The sequence below is a fragment of the Coturnix japonica genome, chromosome 5, assembly GCF_001577835.2.
Source record: "Coturnix japonica isolate 7356 chromosome 5, Coturnix japonica 2.1, whole genome shotgun sequence".
NCBI classification, from domain to species: domain Eukaryota; kingdom Metazoa; phylum Chordata; class Aves; order Galliformes; family Phasianidae; genus Coturnix; species Coturnix japonica.
Window position 1 is genome coordinate 26,285,815 of NC_029520.1, and position 15,676 is coordinate 26,301,490.

The 15,676-nt window shown below is 35.1% G+C and overlaps 1 protein-coding gene across 4 annotated transcripts in view; it reads left to right on the forward strand.

Annotated features, from left to right (window-relative positions):
• The window catches only part of RYR3 (ryanodine receptor 3), a 174,165-nt gene that overhangs the window by 32,015 nt on the left and 126,474 nt on the right, over positions 1-15,676 (forward strand). For 3 of the 4 annotated variants that reach the window (XM_032444977.1, XM_032444978.1, XM_015864781.2), the window contains exons 2-3: positions 11,968-12,087; positions 13,664-13,771. In XM_032444977.1, the coding sequence (XP_032300868.1) occupies positions 11,968-12,087; positions 13,664-13,771 (228 nt within the window). Of the gene's footprint in view, positions 1-11,967; positions 12,088-12,755; positions 12,876-13,663; positions 13,772-15,676 lie in introns of those variants that run through there. The other variant, XM_032444979.1, reaches the window with a different exon arrangement.

A 15,676-nucleotide genomic window follows, 5' to 3' on the forward strand; every position in this document is an offset into this window, starting at 1 on the left:
CTTACAGTCTGATTACATTTCTACTCATCTTCAGCCTCCTGGTTTGTTTTAGTTCTGAGGTTTTAAAATGAGGTGGTGATGGTATGAAGATAAAAAAGTTTCATTAGAGCAAGGATATTTGTTAATCCAGGGCAAGGTGTGAAAAGAAGCAAGTACCAGATTTTTCATGTGGGAGGTGGTGATGCCAGGTGTATTAGTTTGAAAAGATTTTCTCCATGCTTCTGTTTTGCAGTGAATTTCATCATTTGTTAGCTACTTTGAGCTTCTTTGTGTTTAGGAAATTGCTGTAGTGTTCTTTGCATGTATCTTATCAAAACAGGTGATTTTTTTCTGTGCTCTGATTTTCATCCTCTTGTTGTTCTCACTGAATAGCTCTATGACTGATATTTTTAAGCATACTAGTCTACATGGAATAGAAGGCATAAAAATAGGAAATCAGGAAAATGCAAGTAGAAAAATACTGTGTGTGAGTGTATATAAAAATGCAGCAGCAGCAGCTGTACAGGCTGTCATTTTCATATCTTTATCATCCTAGATTTAGTAACAACTCAGTGTCGTAAACATGAGTCACAAAGAATAGATTGCTCACCAATAATAATACTAGCCACTTTAGTGCTTGTTTATTTCCAAGCATTTGAGCTTGCCTGGACTCCTCTGTGTTAAAGGTTTTCCTCATACACTGTCTAGCTTCAGACACTTCTTACATATTTATACATATTTTAAACTATTTTATCTGAGTAAAGTTACAATAAATGTTATGCTGTTTGTTTCTGTGCTAGGTTTCCTGATGTTAATCTCAAATACGACTGGTAGCACAAATGACAATGCTACCTGAATTTTTCAGAACATAGTTATTTCCTAAAAATTGTACATGATAGACACTACTTGTTTACAGTTGCCTTTCCCTTAAGAGTGGTTGAGTCAGGAGTGAAGTGGAATGAACAAAATGAAAAAGGGGAGAAATTGTTCCCTTCCTGAACCATTGTACTTAGTGGAATTAGAAGTTTCTATTAGTGTGGCGCATCAGTAACTTGGAAATTACATGCAGCTGAGAGACTACCTTTTCGGTAGTAACTTGTGAAAGGAAAACTTCTCAGTGGCACAACAGACAAGGCCTCGGTGAGAACAGAAAAAACTTTGTCAGTGCTTGGGCATGCGATCAGTCAAAAAGTAAATGAAGTAGATAAACAAGATAAAGGGATACTAAGTGGACAGAAAGAATTTGTTTATATTCCTGTGTTTAAACATTTTGGTCTTTGCTCATCCCTTTATTTTTCTTTCTATTTAATTATTACTTGGAATCTCAGGTTTTAGGAGAATAATTTTATCTGTCTATATATGTGAAAATATTTGTTTGTTTTTTATATTTCTACATACATCAATAAATCTACATATTTATATAGGTTTACGTATTCATTTTGATAATTAAGTATATATATTTTACTGATAGATATCTATAGATACACAGATATGGATAGGGGGAGTGCAACTGAGGTCATCTACATGAACTTGTTCAAAGCAATTGATTTTTGTCCAATATGACATTCTTGTTTCTAGAGACATAGATTCAATGGATATTCCACTCCATGGATAAGAAATTTGCTGGTGTGAAGTATGTTGATCATATGCCAGCCTGATATGCTGTAAATCCGGTAGCTTTTCCTACTGTATGAAGTGTTTTTGAAGGAGTGCAATTGCTCTGACTGGTGTTCAGCATTATACAGAGTCTCCTTTAACCCTTCCACCAGTAGCATTGAACTTTTTTCCTTATTTCTTAAAACCAGAACTAATATTGATGTTTTGATCAAGAGCAGGTTGCTATAAAACTACTCATAATTGCTGTGAAGTTGAACAGAAATAAGATGGAGTATGAACAGTAAATTCAGACAAGCCTCAGATGTAAGAAATAAAAAAGATGTTGCAGAGTAATATAGACAGGAATGTATTTTGCTGCAATCTTAAATTCAGCAAATGTGGTCTAAATCTTAAGGACGTATCCTGGCTTCAAGTCCATATTTGGTTCCCAGTCAAGGAGGTTTCACTGACTGCAAATCTTCATCTTTCTTGGATATCAGCAGCAACTCTAGATATTTGGAAAAGTTATCCAGGCCTGTTTACTTTTTCCCTTGAGAAATAGCCGCTTGACTATTTCTCTTGCATGGACTAATGTTTATGCTGTCCCTGAAAGTAATTTCTGGCATAACTTAGACACAATAGAACTTGTCATAAATAAATATCAAATTAATTTTATATAGACTTTGTAGAATTCTATACCACTTGTCAAAAAACTGTAAGCTTAGTAAATCTAGATCCAATTGACTGATATGCCATGTCTTTAAATGTAGTGAATTTTTTTGGTGTAAGTAGTATGTTTACTCTTAAGGCCTAATTGAGTAGAAAATGCATGTAGATAATGTATCCTGACTTACTTGACTGGGATGCAGGAATTAATGCATATAGTCTTTTTAGGAAGAAGAAGCAAGGTGGAAAAGAAGTGAAGCAGACTGTTATGAAAGAGAGCAGTGGGTATGTGTGGTGCTGTGCTTTTGAATTAGGGTGAGCCAGTTCTATTTATGGGTTAGGATTAATGGGCCAACCGATGTGTGTGGTAGTGTAGTGGTGCGTCTTACAGACTGCCTGATTAGGAAGAGGAGTAGTCCAGAGGACTCGCAAGATGAAGCCTTTAGATTGCAGGCCCTGACTTTTCATAAAGACCTCAACTACCTACTACTGATATCTGCTGGAAATGCAGCACAGTAAAAGACAAGCAATTCAGGAGGCTTCTGAAGTGTGTTAATTACATGGGTAATAGATGAGTTAATGGCAAGAGGTGCTCTGCTGGACCTGATACTTTCCTGAGGAATTAACAGTCAGCACCTTGCAAGTTGGGGATAGCCTTAATTGCTGTGACCATGAGATAGTGGAACTGAGAATTCAGAGAGAAAATAAGACAAAAGCAGGGTCACAGTCCTGGGCTTGGCTTTGTGCAGGTACCTCTTGGAAGAATTCTACAGGAGAACTTGTTGATTTTTAGAGGAGTGTATCTTCTGTGATTAGAATCAAATCATTTCCAGTGCACAGAAAATTGAACAGAAATGATAGAAGATGGATGAAGAACATGCTCCTGACAAAGCTTCAACAGTGGAGGGGGGGGGAAAAAAAAAAAAAAAAAAAAAGGAAAAAAAAATGTATACAGGAGGCAAAAGCAGGAACAGGCGACCAGGGTGGATTTATAAGAGCCCTGACCATGCAGGCATGTGGTTATTGTAGCCAGAGCCTGTCTGGACGTAAATCTGATGAGGAGCTGAAAGGGTGACAAAAGTTTCTTCATATGAGTATCAGCAGCAAAAGGAAATCTGAGGAAACTATGGGCCCTGTGATTTATTTCACCAAATTACTTGAATAAAGGACTTTAAAAGGGCCTTGCTTCTGGGTGCTTTCTTCCTCAGTCTTCACTGAAGATATTCAAAACCTGACTGGTGATGTCCTTCATCTCTTCTTGATTCTACTTTGAGTGTTAGGTAGGATTAGACAGTCTCTGCAGGTCACATCCAATCTCAACATCATTTCATGTGGTCATATGATAAGAATCTGTGAAGTCTAAACTTAGTAAGTTTTATCCTACTAATTTGATAACAAATGTAATGACTGATTTTTATTTTATAGTGAAACCTGTGAAGAGATTTACATGTGTGAACACTGATAACTTATTATCTGGCGAAGAAACAGTGAAAAATACAGTGATACCGAGATTTCTTTAGAAATCAATCTAATTATAAAATTAAGTGCACTTCTCTTTGACAAGTCCATCATCTAATTAATGAGAAAAAAAGAAAAACAAAACCAAAGCAAATTAACAAATGTTTATTTTGCTTTGCAGCATCATTTAGACAGACAGTGAGAAATGTTTGTTGTAATTTTATGAAAAACCATTCTATTCACATTAATTACAGTCAATCTTAGTTATAGATCCATTATAACAAGAGCATGGTTGACATAAAATATCTGTGGCTAAAGTGTAGTTAGCCCATGTGTTTCTAATCTAATGAGTTTGTTGGAGAGTGCAAACTTAACTGTCATTTTAAAACACTGCTATTGATAGCAGATTTTTGGTTATTGGAGCAGCAATAACAATAAGACATCTAGAAAATTGCTATCCAAGGGATGCAGCCATGCAGCTGTTTGTTGTTGGTTTTATTTTAATGAGGATATCTACAGTGACCATATGATTGGTATATGCTTTTTTTGATGTCCTGTCCCAACTAGAACTTTTCTCAATTCTGACTTGAGAAATACTTGCAAATACTTGGCATGTGATGGTTAGCAGATGAATGTACTTTAATGTTCACATTTTATTTCTGTGTCATCTTTTCAATACTATTCTTTCCTTTTTCATATATCTTATAAGAAGGATGGTAAAAATATCTTCTCTTCAAATCCTGTTTGAAGGATTTCTTCTGGAATGTTACCTGTAGCTGATGCTTTTTCTCTTTTAAACTATAGCAAACATAGAAGGTTACTGAATATAGTGAAGTTTTTGCTTAAAATAGTCACCAAAATTATTGGGTATTTTACTTCTTACATTCCTTCACAAACTGTGATGTTCAATAAGCGTCTGTGATATGTATGGTTAATAGCCTAAAGACAAGTGATCGTGCATACAGAACATGCCATTTAAAGAATATGCCAAGTGCTGTGCACGCCCATTCTCATTTGAAATAGATATGACCTAAATGTTGTTTGTTACTATTGGTATCTTTACTAATCCAGTGGTCATGCTTTAAGATTCCAAAAGGCTGATAGCTTCTATTTGGATTCCTTCTTAGTTTCGGGTGCCAGGTTTTTTTAAACTGCTTCATATGTAATTGATACAAGACACTGGTTATTCCATTAATGTTTCTGAGTGTCTGTTGCACAGGAAAAAAAAAAATAAAAAAATTGTATAAATGAAGCCCTGAAGATTGAACTTATTATGCCAGAATTTTTCTCTTCTACATTCTAATTCTGGCTGCCTGCTAATTGCTGTAAAGGAAGTAAATTTATTGTAATGGATGTAAAAGGAATAGAAAAAGCAAACAAAATATTATTTTATGAGCACATACGTTTCTTGTATTCACTTTTTCTTTCAAAAAAAAAAAAAGAAAAGAAAAAGAAAAAAGCTCCATTCAAAGGAACTAATACAGGTTATTATTTCTTAATTCACTTGTATGATGTTACTTCAAAGGTCATGACTCACAGAGGTGCAAAATATCCAAATCCCAAGACTACGATTAAGTAACATTAATGTACTTAAGCAGGATATTCACTTCTTTTCTGATAATACTCCATTGATCATCACTGAGCACACTGATGGTTTAGTCTGTTTGCCCTTTTAAGAATTAACATGAACTTAAAGTCATTTCATTTTTTAAAGCAGGGCAAAACTTAGTCTAATAGGAGAGGATATACTTCATTTTGCCATGGATTTGCATAAAGTCATTGATAGTCCATATGACTGTTTTAACTCTTAAAAAGCTGCCTTCCTTGCAGTATAACATTATAGATCTAATTCTTAATATTTTATACTTATCATTTATGACAAACAATGCATAAATATTTTGGATGTCATTTAGAGTGTTGCTGCTTAGTGTGATTTACTGACACTGACCCATGCTTTTCTTTTTCCTGAACAACTAAAAAAAATGCAGTAGTAAAAATAAAAGGAAGACAACAAACTAAGTACTTCATTGGCAAGCCTTTTTGAAATACTGAAAAAAGAAGCAAGATGGTAAATAGTGAAATACTTTGTTTGACTCTTTATTGTGTATTAGAACTGTTGAAGAGGTGGGGTTTTAGAGAAAAAAAAAAGGGGGGGTAGAGGGGGAGAGGAAGGTGTAGGAAAAAGATAATGTGTCACAGTACTTGATAACTCAAGTTATTTCATATATATATGTATCAGCTTTGTAAACCATGCCTATGGTACCTGTTGGAGATGCTTGCAGACTTGCAGAGAATGGGTATACTTAACAAGATGTAGAGGAATTATAATGAAATTATTCCAGAAAATATCCACAGAATCACAGAATTACCTGGGTTGGAAGGGACCTAAATGATCATGAAGCTCAACCCCCTGCCTGGCAGGGCCACCAAACTTCCACATTTACTAGATCAGGTTGCCCAGGGCCCCATCCAACCATCCAAATAGTTTTTTTGTTTGTTTGTTTGTTTTGTTTTTTCCTTAGGCAGTGGTGCTTACATTCTGTTTTCTAAAGCATTTCATTCAGAAGTGTTAACGTAAGTGTAAAGGTGTACTTTTAAATTTTATTGCTGTCTGATGACTTGCTTATTCTGCTTTGCTGATGACCTGATATAAGATATGGAAGTATGTTCCAGGGTTGAGATCAGGCTTTGATCCAGCCAATTCTGAGGGTGTAGACTGACAACGGAAACCCCTGCTCTATTTTTAAAGTCTCCTGAGAACTGTCAGATGGCGTTTTGTGAATTTCCATCAAATAACTGCTGTCATCATAAAGATACATATGTAGCGAACTGGGGGAAATTTACTGGGAAAATTTGTGTACTTACTGAGGGAAGAAAGGCTTTTAAGTTTTAAAAAAGAAGTTAAAATCTGGTTATGAGTGCTGTATGGTTAGTATCCAGCTGCCCACTACTACTACTGATTTAAGTTTGTCCCGGAGGCTGATTTTCATAATTTGCTTTCTATTGCATGATGACTTACAACATGACAGTTATGTCTAGGTACCACTTTGTTATGTGACTGGCAAACACTGTGTGACTTAAAGTGTTTGCCAGACAGATTGTATGTAGATGTTAAAAGCAAAGGAAAGCCTACCATGGTATATTAACATGATCTTCTAATTCAACAGCTTGGCCATAATGCCTGTATTTTGGGACCAAAAATCCACTTCTTTCTCAAGGGCCTAATTAAATCTTAATTATATTGCAGCACAGCTGTGTAAACATTGCAAGAATTAAAAACATCACATGAACCTTTTTTGTTTCATAAACTTTGCTTGAGTGATAATGGAAAAGTATGTAAGTATCTGAAATGCAAGTGCAACATCTAAATGGATATTTGGCTAATGCTAATACTAGCAGCAAAGCTGGAAGAAAGCACATTGTTAATTTTGAAACTATGAATCAAACTCTGACAAGGACCATTAGGAAGTAATGCTCATGAAATATGATAAGATTAGGCCGTGGCATGTGGAAAATATTCTAGTATAATGCATTTTGTAATGCTGCAGTGTGAACCTGTTTAACCAGTTAAACGGGATGAAGTCTTACCACTTATCTAAACCGTTTAGGAACAATCCGGGTGCTCAGGGGAAGTACATTTCAGTTTATGGCATTCCTCTGAAGTCAGTAGTATGCAAACATTCAAACAAAGCTTTGTAAGAACAGGCAATTTTAATGTACATCAGTAGGTATGAGATTAATCTAAGAATCATAACTGTTTCTTAGATGTTGTCTGTCAAAATCTGACTGTTCTTATTAAAGCTTGAAGCCCTTAATTGTTTTCCACTAGAAAGAAAATGATGGAACTATTGAAGATTTAACCTTGCAGACTTTTAAGTGAAAAATATTTCTTCAGGTTTCTTCTTCTTTGCTACATTTCATGTTAAATGCTTTCATCTCTCTTTGTGCACATATGTATATATGCTAAACATGAAAACAGAATTGGACTCAGCTTTATTTTTTCTCCCGACTTCTTAGGATCTTATGAAAAGTCTTCAGAAGTAAAATGTCTTCTAATCACCCTTGTACCTAGTGCATGTGGAAACTGCTGAGCAAAAAGCTTTTCTAAGTCAGTGTCAACCCAACATGATAATCTTTTGAAGAACTAAATTGCAGATGCCAACAAACATTCTAAAGCATATTTAAGCATACAGTAGACAAGAAAGATTACATAAAGATTATGGGATCTTAGAAAAGCTGAGATTTAAGAGAGCTTATGGGGCATATATTCTCTTATCAAAGGAAAGGCAGACCATACCCCTGTGACAGTACATCCATAGATGTTGACATAACCCGTTCTTTAAAGATCTGGTGATACAAACTTCACTCCCTACACAGGGCCAGGTTTAATGCTTTGATATCTTCGTGCTTTTCTACTAACCAGCCTGTATCTTGCTACAGTCTTTTATACTAGTAATTCTGTTTTGCACATGAGAAACATATAGTATTCTCTGTGATTTTGGTGCAGCTTTTTGTATGTTTATAAAGTATTTTTCATACCCCTAATTAATTTTCTTTTATTTCATTATACCACAGAATTACAGAGGTGAAAGGGACACTAGAGCGGGTTACTAGTCTAGTTAAATTTTAAGCTGGGTACTCCAGAACCAGTCTGTGCAACCTGTTCTACTGTTTGCTGTGCTCATATTCATAATTAGTAATTTTTATTTATTTATTTTTTTAAAACATGCCTGTTGTCTTTATGCCATATAGGCTAACAGCCCCCAAAGATGGCTTCTCATGGGTAAACAGTCCTATCTTTCTTAGCTGCTCTTTTTATTAGTCCTAACTAATATAATAGTCTAGGCTAAGACTTTTCTGCCTGCAAAAGACAGACTCAGTGTGTGACGTGAAGATAATTTTCATCAACTATTCTGATGCAGGAGCTTACTAATATTAAATGGAGCTAATAGGAACTGCCCTCAAAACAAACAAAAGAAATCTGTTTCTCTATAGCTGAGCTGAGGAGGTTGTGAGTGTGAATTCTATGTTGAAGAAGGGGGAAGACTGGACAGACAGAGGTCTGATAGAAGGGATAGCCACTTGAAGTTCATAAGCCATATTTGGGGCTTGGTGTAAGGCTGCTTTTTTCACCATAGAAAACAGTAGTTTTGAGGTTCATTTATTTGTGTTTGCTTTGAAATAGTAATATACATATAGTATTTCAAACACTTTGAAATAGTAGTATATGAACCTTTATGGAAGGGGTATATTATCCAATAAATTTTAAACTTTTGAACAGTTCCACACTAGCTTCATCTTAAAGTTAGTGTTTCATGTGCAAGGACTTGAACATTTATGCCCAGGTGTGAGTAAAATATAAGCAAAATATGCATACTTCTTTTGAGAAGCAGCTACTTACTGGAATCTGCAGGATGTAACAACAAAGTTGTTTGTGTTTCTGCAGGTGTTTTCTGTGTCATGTTAATTTTATCAGTTCATTTTCAGTATTGAGTAGAGAACAGTAAATCTTGTTGAATCAGTAGATAACAAATCAAATATAATGGATGATTTTCTAGCAAAATTTGAATGTGTGTGCATATGTTTAAGATATTGGTGGCTTTTTGCTTCTTAATGTGAAACATAGAAGTTTATTGTTGAATACGGCTTGTATACAAATTTAAATATATTGTCTAGATGATTATAATTCTTAAATATTGGATGTATATGCTACATAAATAAACAAGTAATTTCAGCAACTGTAAAAATACATTTATTCTCCAATCTAGAGTTAAAAAACTATTGAACTGAGCAGACACAAAGTCATGCCTGCAATACATCAGTTCTGCTTGATCACTGACTCATTTTGCTGCAAGTGAAGTCATTGATTTAATTAAAATCAATTTTATATGGTTTGGCTAATTACCACATGACAACACTCTCAGTTTAACTTTACCATTATTATAAAATCTGAGGAGAAAGACAACCTGAAAACTGAGATTAAATACTGTCTGGTAATGAATCACTGAGCTGTGGCTCAATTAAAAAAAGATATATATATTTTTAAATAATTGTGTGAATTGCATTCTTCTTAATGTGTTGCTGTTGAAGTGCAACCTCAGTAAGTTTGCAGATGACACCAAGTTGGGAGGGAGTGTTGATCTGCCAGAGAGGAGAAAGGCACTACAGTGGGGACTGGATGGATGGGCCAAGGTAAACTGTATGAGTTTCAATAGGGCCAAGTGCCAGGTCCTGCATTTTGGTCACAACAACCCCAGGCAACCCTACTGGCTTGGGGAGGTGAGACTGGAAAGCTGCCTGATGGAAAGGGACCTTGGTGTACTGATGGACAGTCAGCTGAACATGAGCCAGCAGTCTGCCCAGGTGGCCAAGAAGGCCAATGGCATCCTGGCTTGTATCAGGAATGGTGTGGTGAGCAGGTCCTTGAGTACTGCATTTTGGGCACCTCAGTACAAAAGGGACATTGAGATGCTGGAGCAGGTCCAAAGAAATGCAACAAGGATTATGAAGGGCTTGGAGAGTATGCCCTGTGAGGAGAGGCTGAAGGAACTGAGGCTGTTTGTTCTGGGGAAGAGGATGCAGAGGGGAGACCTTGTTACTCTCTTCCAATATCTGACAGGTGCTTACAGCCAGAGCAGGGCTGGTCTTTTCTCACTTGACAGGATGAGGGGTTATGACCTTAAGTTGTGCCAGGGGAGGTTTAGGTTGGAAATCAGGAAGTACTTCTTTATGGAAAGTATTTTATTCTTTTCAGGTCTTTAAAATATGTAACCTCTAAGGTTAATACAGGAACCAGCTGATTAAATATGGTCTAAACTGTACAGTTTAATATGTCATTGACTAGTGTGCAAAGCTAGATAGGAGATACTGTCAGTATCTGCCAATTGTTCAGTCTTAAATTTAATAGCTATCATTAGTAGTAGAAGCAGTAAGCAAGCAGTGAAGTGTCACCTAAAAGAAAGCTACGTAACTTTTCCAGATGTGAGGAACCACACAAGTGAAAAAAACTACTTTTGATTTTTTTTATTTTAAAGGGCACTTCACTTACTTTCTTTGGTGAAATTTATTTTTGCCATTTTGTCACTTCAACCTTTTATTCCAAGTGTTAGTAGCTGTTCTCCTTTCACTTCAGTTGCATAATGGACTGGAAAAAGAAGTGCTGTTTTTAGAACATAATTGTTCAAGTGATCTCTTAGTTCAGGCGGCTGTTCTGTATCTGCTTTGACAATAATAATTGACACCAGTATAGCATAGCTGGATAGGACACTGATGTATCATATTGCTCTTGTTTTGTCATCTTCCACCACCCCCTTAAAAATTTCTAAGGTAGTGTATTTTGGTGAACACTTAAATATCTATATAAAAATAAGTTGTTTTACATGCTATTCTATGAGTGATCTTATTCTTGATTAGTGGGTAAGCATTGGAAATTGAGATGTATGTTTTATTTCTGTGTACATCTATGACACTGTTGATTGCTAAAAATAATCTCATTCAACATGCTTATATCAAGTTTAATATCACATGTTAAGAGGTAAATAAGGGCTTGTCACATTGTAAGTAGGTGTCTCAAGCATTGTGTTATGTATGAGCTTGTAAAAGTTTGGTATAATTACGATAACTAAACAATAAGGTTATTTACCTCACTTTTTCCACACTAATCCTATTCTTGAAATATGTCTGAAACATTTTCTTATGAAAGAGGAATTTCTTCTCACTTAAAAAAAATGGCACTTGGATCCATGGTTTTGTACAAGGTTTCAAAACTAAACGAGACTTTTGAAGTTAAAATTTTGCATCAAAGGACTTATACTGAGGACATGCTGTGGTAACTAAAGAAATGAAATTATACATAGGCTACAGTTGCTTGAAATGGCAGAGTAACTAAATTTGCTGTAAAAAAAAAAAATAAATAGAGAGTAAAATTGTGTAACAGCTTACTTTTATTATATAAATTTTATTTATTTATTCTCCACTGTGGCACTGTAGCTGGCACTGTTAAGGGAACAGAATGCTTTTCTCAAAGTCTTGGAGATAAAAGCTATGTAATACTTTGATGCTTTCTTGAATACAAATGTGTGTGTGTGTGTGTGCAATTCAGTATGCATGCACAAATACATCTATACAAATGTACATTTTAGCAATTATAGAAATATAACGTGTTAATTTTCAAGGGATTTTGTTTTCCAGTCCTTTAGCACTATGGAGTGTATTTAACTTCCAAATGTTTATTTTTTTCCTTTCTTCTCACTTGCTGTGTTGTGACAGGATGACGAAGTAGTACTTCAGTGTGTTTCCAGTGTTCACAAAGAACAAAGGAAGTTTTGCTTGGCAGCTGAGGGACTTGGAAATCGCCTGTGCTTTTTGGAACCAACATCAGAAGCTAAAGTAAGAAGTAGATTCTCTCATCTGATGTAATCGGTGAATGACTGTTAACCTGCTTATCCATTAGTATGTTTAATTGCAGTTTCTTTAATGTGATTTTAGATATACACACTCTAGGGCCTTAATGTCTTGTAGCAACGGGCTCAAAAGTGAACACAGTACTTGAGGTGCAGCGTCACCAATGCTGAGTGCAGAGGGCCAATTGTCTAAGTCTAAGAAAAGGAAAAACATGTTACTATACAATTCCATGGAACTACTTTGCATTCATGCCTTACCAGCAGATGCTATCACAGGAGCTTCTGAAGACTGTTTAAAATTAAGAAGTTCACAGAGCTTGTAATCACTTTGAAAGGGCTACTCAGAGAGACTTCTAAACTTATAGCCATCACTGAGAACAATGAAAAATTTTGTAAAGAACCAGCTATAGTTTGTTGTTTAGTAGCTTGCTATATATAGTGTTCATTTATTTCTATTTTTCCTTTTTATCGCTTTAAAAATATCTTTATCCAGAATTTTATTCCCTCCTGTCAGTGTGATTAGAAAATTAATAAATCATGTTTCAACTTTAAAGTGTATTCGAAGCCATGATCTATATCGTTAAGTGACAGAATTCAGAATTGTTGAGGATGGAGAATACCTATAGAGATCATCATGTCCATCCTCTTCTTCAGCATAGGTCCATCCAGACCAGATTGCTCAAAACACTGTCCAGTTAGGGGTTAAACACTTCCAAGGAAAAAGATTCTACAGCTTCTCTGAACAACCTGTTCCAGAATTTGACCATGCCCATGGTAAAAACATTTTCTCACACTCGGAATTTCTTGAATTTCAGTATGTGTCAGTTTTCTCCTGTCCTTTTACTGGTGCCACAGAGTAGTTGGGCTTTGTGCTGTCCTGTCAGATGTTTGTATACAGTGATAAGATTCCCACTGACATTTTTATTTTTTTTTCCCATGTACACATCTTTTATTGGGCACATTAATGTTAATTAATTGAATTGAGGTAACATTTGATGTTTCAAAACCAGCAGTTGTTGTTGATTCAGTAGTTGAGGAGAAAGTCCCTAAAATAGGTTATGTTATTAAATCATAAAAAATTTTTTGAGTCTTTGACCTTTAAGGGCAGCTATAAATATATTCAGGGTTTAAGCTTCATACATCAGATAGGATCATAGACATTTTATTTTATTTTATTTTATTTTATTTTATTTTAATTTTATTTTTCTTTTCAATGGCATCAGAGAACAAATATAATTTTCATGGTATAATTTTTGTGCAGTATTATAACTAGATGATCTTTGAGGTATCTTGTAACCCAAGCCATTCTACTTTTCTATAAAAACAACTCTAATAAATGTGACGTTACTGTAGTGACAAATTCTGAAGAATGGATTTATGTTATTTTGTTAAAAGGTTACATCCATCTCAAAAACAAACAAACAAACAAAAAACAGTGGAAAAACAGATGTTATAATCAAAATATGTAGTTTCAAATACACTTTTTTGTCATGTTTAATATACTCTGCTCTTTTGTTCTTTCGTTGTTTTAATTAATTAATTAATTAATTAATTTTTTGCAGTATGTTCCTCCAGATCTTTCCATCTGTAATTTTGTCCTTGAACAGTCTCTGTCTGTCAGAGCCCTTCAAGAGATGTTGACCAGCACAGGAGATAATGCCAGTGAAGGGGTAAGTAAATTGATATCAAAGAATGTTAAGTTTCTGAATATGTTTTTTATTATTATTTCTTCTCTTGTTCCAGAATTTTCTGGATGAGGGAACTTGTGTGATAGCAGATTGTTCAGTTTTCCTATTTTCTTGGGGAAGTTGATGTTCCACTGCCATATTAAAGTTACTTTTTAATATGGCATTGAGGAACAGGTGCAGCTAGGCTGTTGAAATATTTACAGAAAACAGTAACATTATTTTCAGAGCTCATTTATCATTGTCCATTCTCAGCTGCCAACTGAGAAAGGAACAAAAGAACCCTTGGACTCTCTGGCTTTTATGAATCTGGTGAGAGTATATGAGAGATGAGTTTTGTTTAAATTGTAAATTGTTTAAATTTAAATTTTACATTGTAAAATGTAAAAAGCATTATTGTGTTACAATGCTATTTATCAAAGAGGGATTCATGAAGCAAGGAAATTTTTTGAGATATTTGGATTTACTTGATCTATCCTCACATGAAATTACCAGCTGGGAATTAAGTTCTATCAACAAAAGAAAGGGAGAAGTTTAAATCTGTGTGATGAGTTCAGATTTAAGTATGCACGGGTGTTTTTTGGGGGGTGTGGGGTTTTTTCTTGTTTGTTTGTTTTGTTTTTCTGGTAGGTGTGTACCTACACTGTTTTATTGTAATTTTAAGTGATTTAACCTGTGATAAGAGGCAAGAACTGTTGAATAGAAAATAATCATTTAATAATTTTGTTCTTTGGGCTTATTAATTTTTTTACTGTATTATTGTATGCCTACTTACTGGAATAATTACAATGCTGTGTCTGCATTTGTTATTACAAAAACTTTCTTTGTATCAATTCAAATCTAAGATATCCTAAGAATCTAAATATCCTGAGAAAGAAGACTTCCATTTAAAAAATGTATGCATGATTTATTATTGATAAAAATGAAATACAACTTCTATATTTTTATTTTTATTTTTTATATAGAATAGGACAATACTACAGGTAACTACTAGGCCTAATAGGAACCTAGATTTGCCAGTATTGTGAATGATCTGCATGCTCATTTTGAGCAACTTGTGAGTTGTTGCCCTACCAGTGAGACAAAATAATGAAATGACTTGTGCTTTCCACTTAGTTTGTCACTAGTCCATTTTTATTCATGGTTAAAAATTCTAGGATTTTAAAATAATATGTAAATTCACTTCTGTTGCTTTATTCTCATGTTCAGTTGAACTATAGGGAAAAAAATAGGTATGCCACCTCTAAACATGAGATGAAATATTATTGATAAATTAATATTTAATAAGATTTTACAGTGTCTCTGATCTTTGTAATGGACTTCCTCTAGACCCACTCCAACAGCTTCACGTCTTCTTTTGCTGGGTGTTCCAGGCCTGGATATGATGCTCCCAGTTGGAGCCTTGTGAGAGCAGAAAATAGGGCAACATGACTTTCTCACCATGCTGGCTGCCATTCTTTTTACACAGCCCAGGACAGAGTTAACCTTCTGGGCTCCAAGTACACGCTGCTGGCTCATGCTCATCTTCTCATCCTCCAGGACCCTTAGTTCTGAAAAATTTGGAGATTGGAAGCGTCTCCTGTGTGAGGAAAGGCTGAGTAACCTGGGTCTACTTAGGCTGTGGAAAAGACTGAGAGGGGATTTGGTAAATATTTATAAATATCTATAAGGAGGTGAGAGGCAAATGGATGAGGCCAGGCTCTTGGTGGTGTGTAGTGATATGACAAGGAACAGTGGCCTAAAATTTAAATGAAGGAAGTCTTTGTGGTAAAGGTGGTGGAACATTGGAACAAATTGCCTAGAGAAGTTGTGGAGTCTCCTTCTGCAGAGATATTCAAGATTCATCTGGGCTCCTACCTGTGCAACCTATTGTAGGTTTTTAGGAGAAGA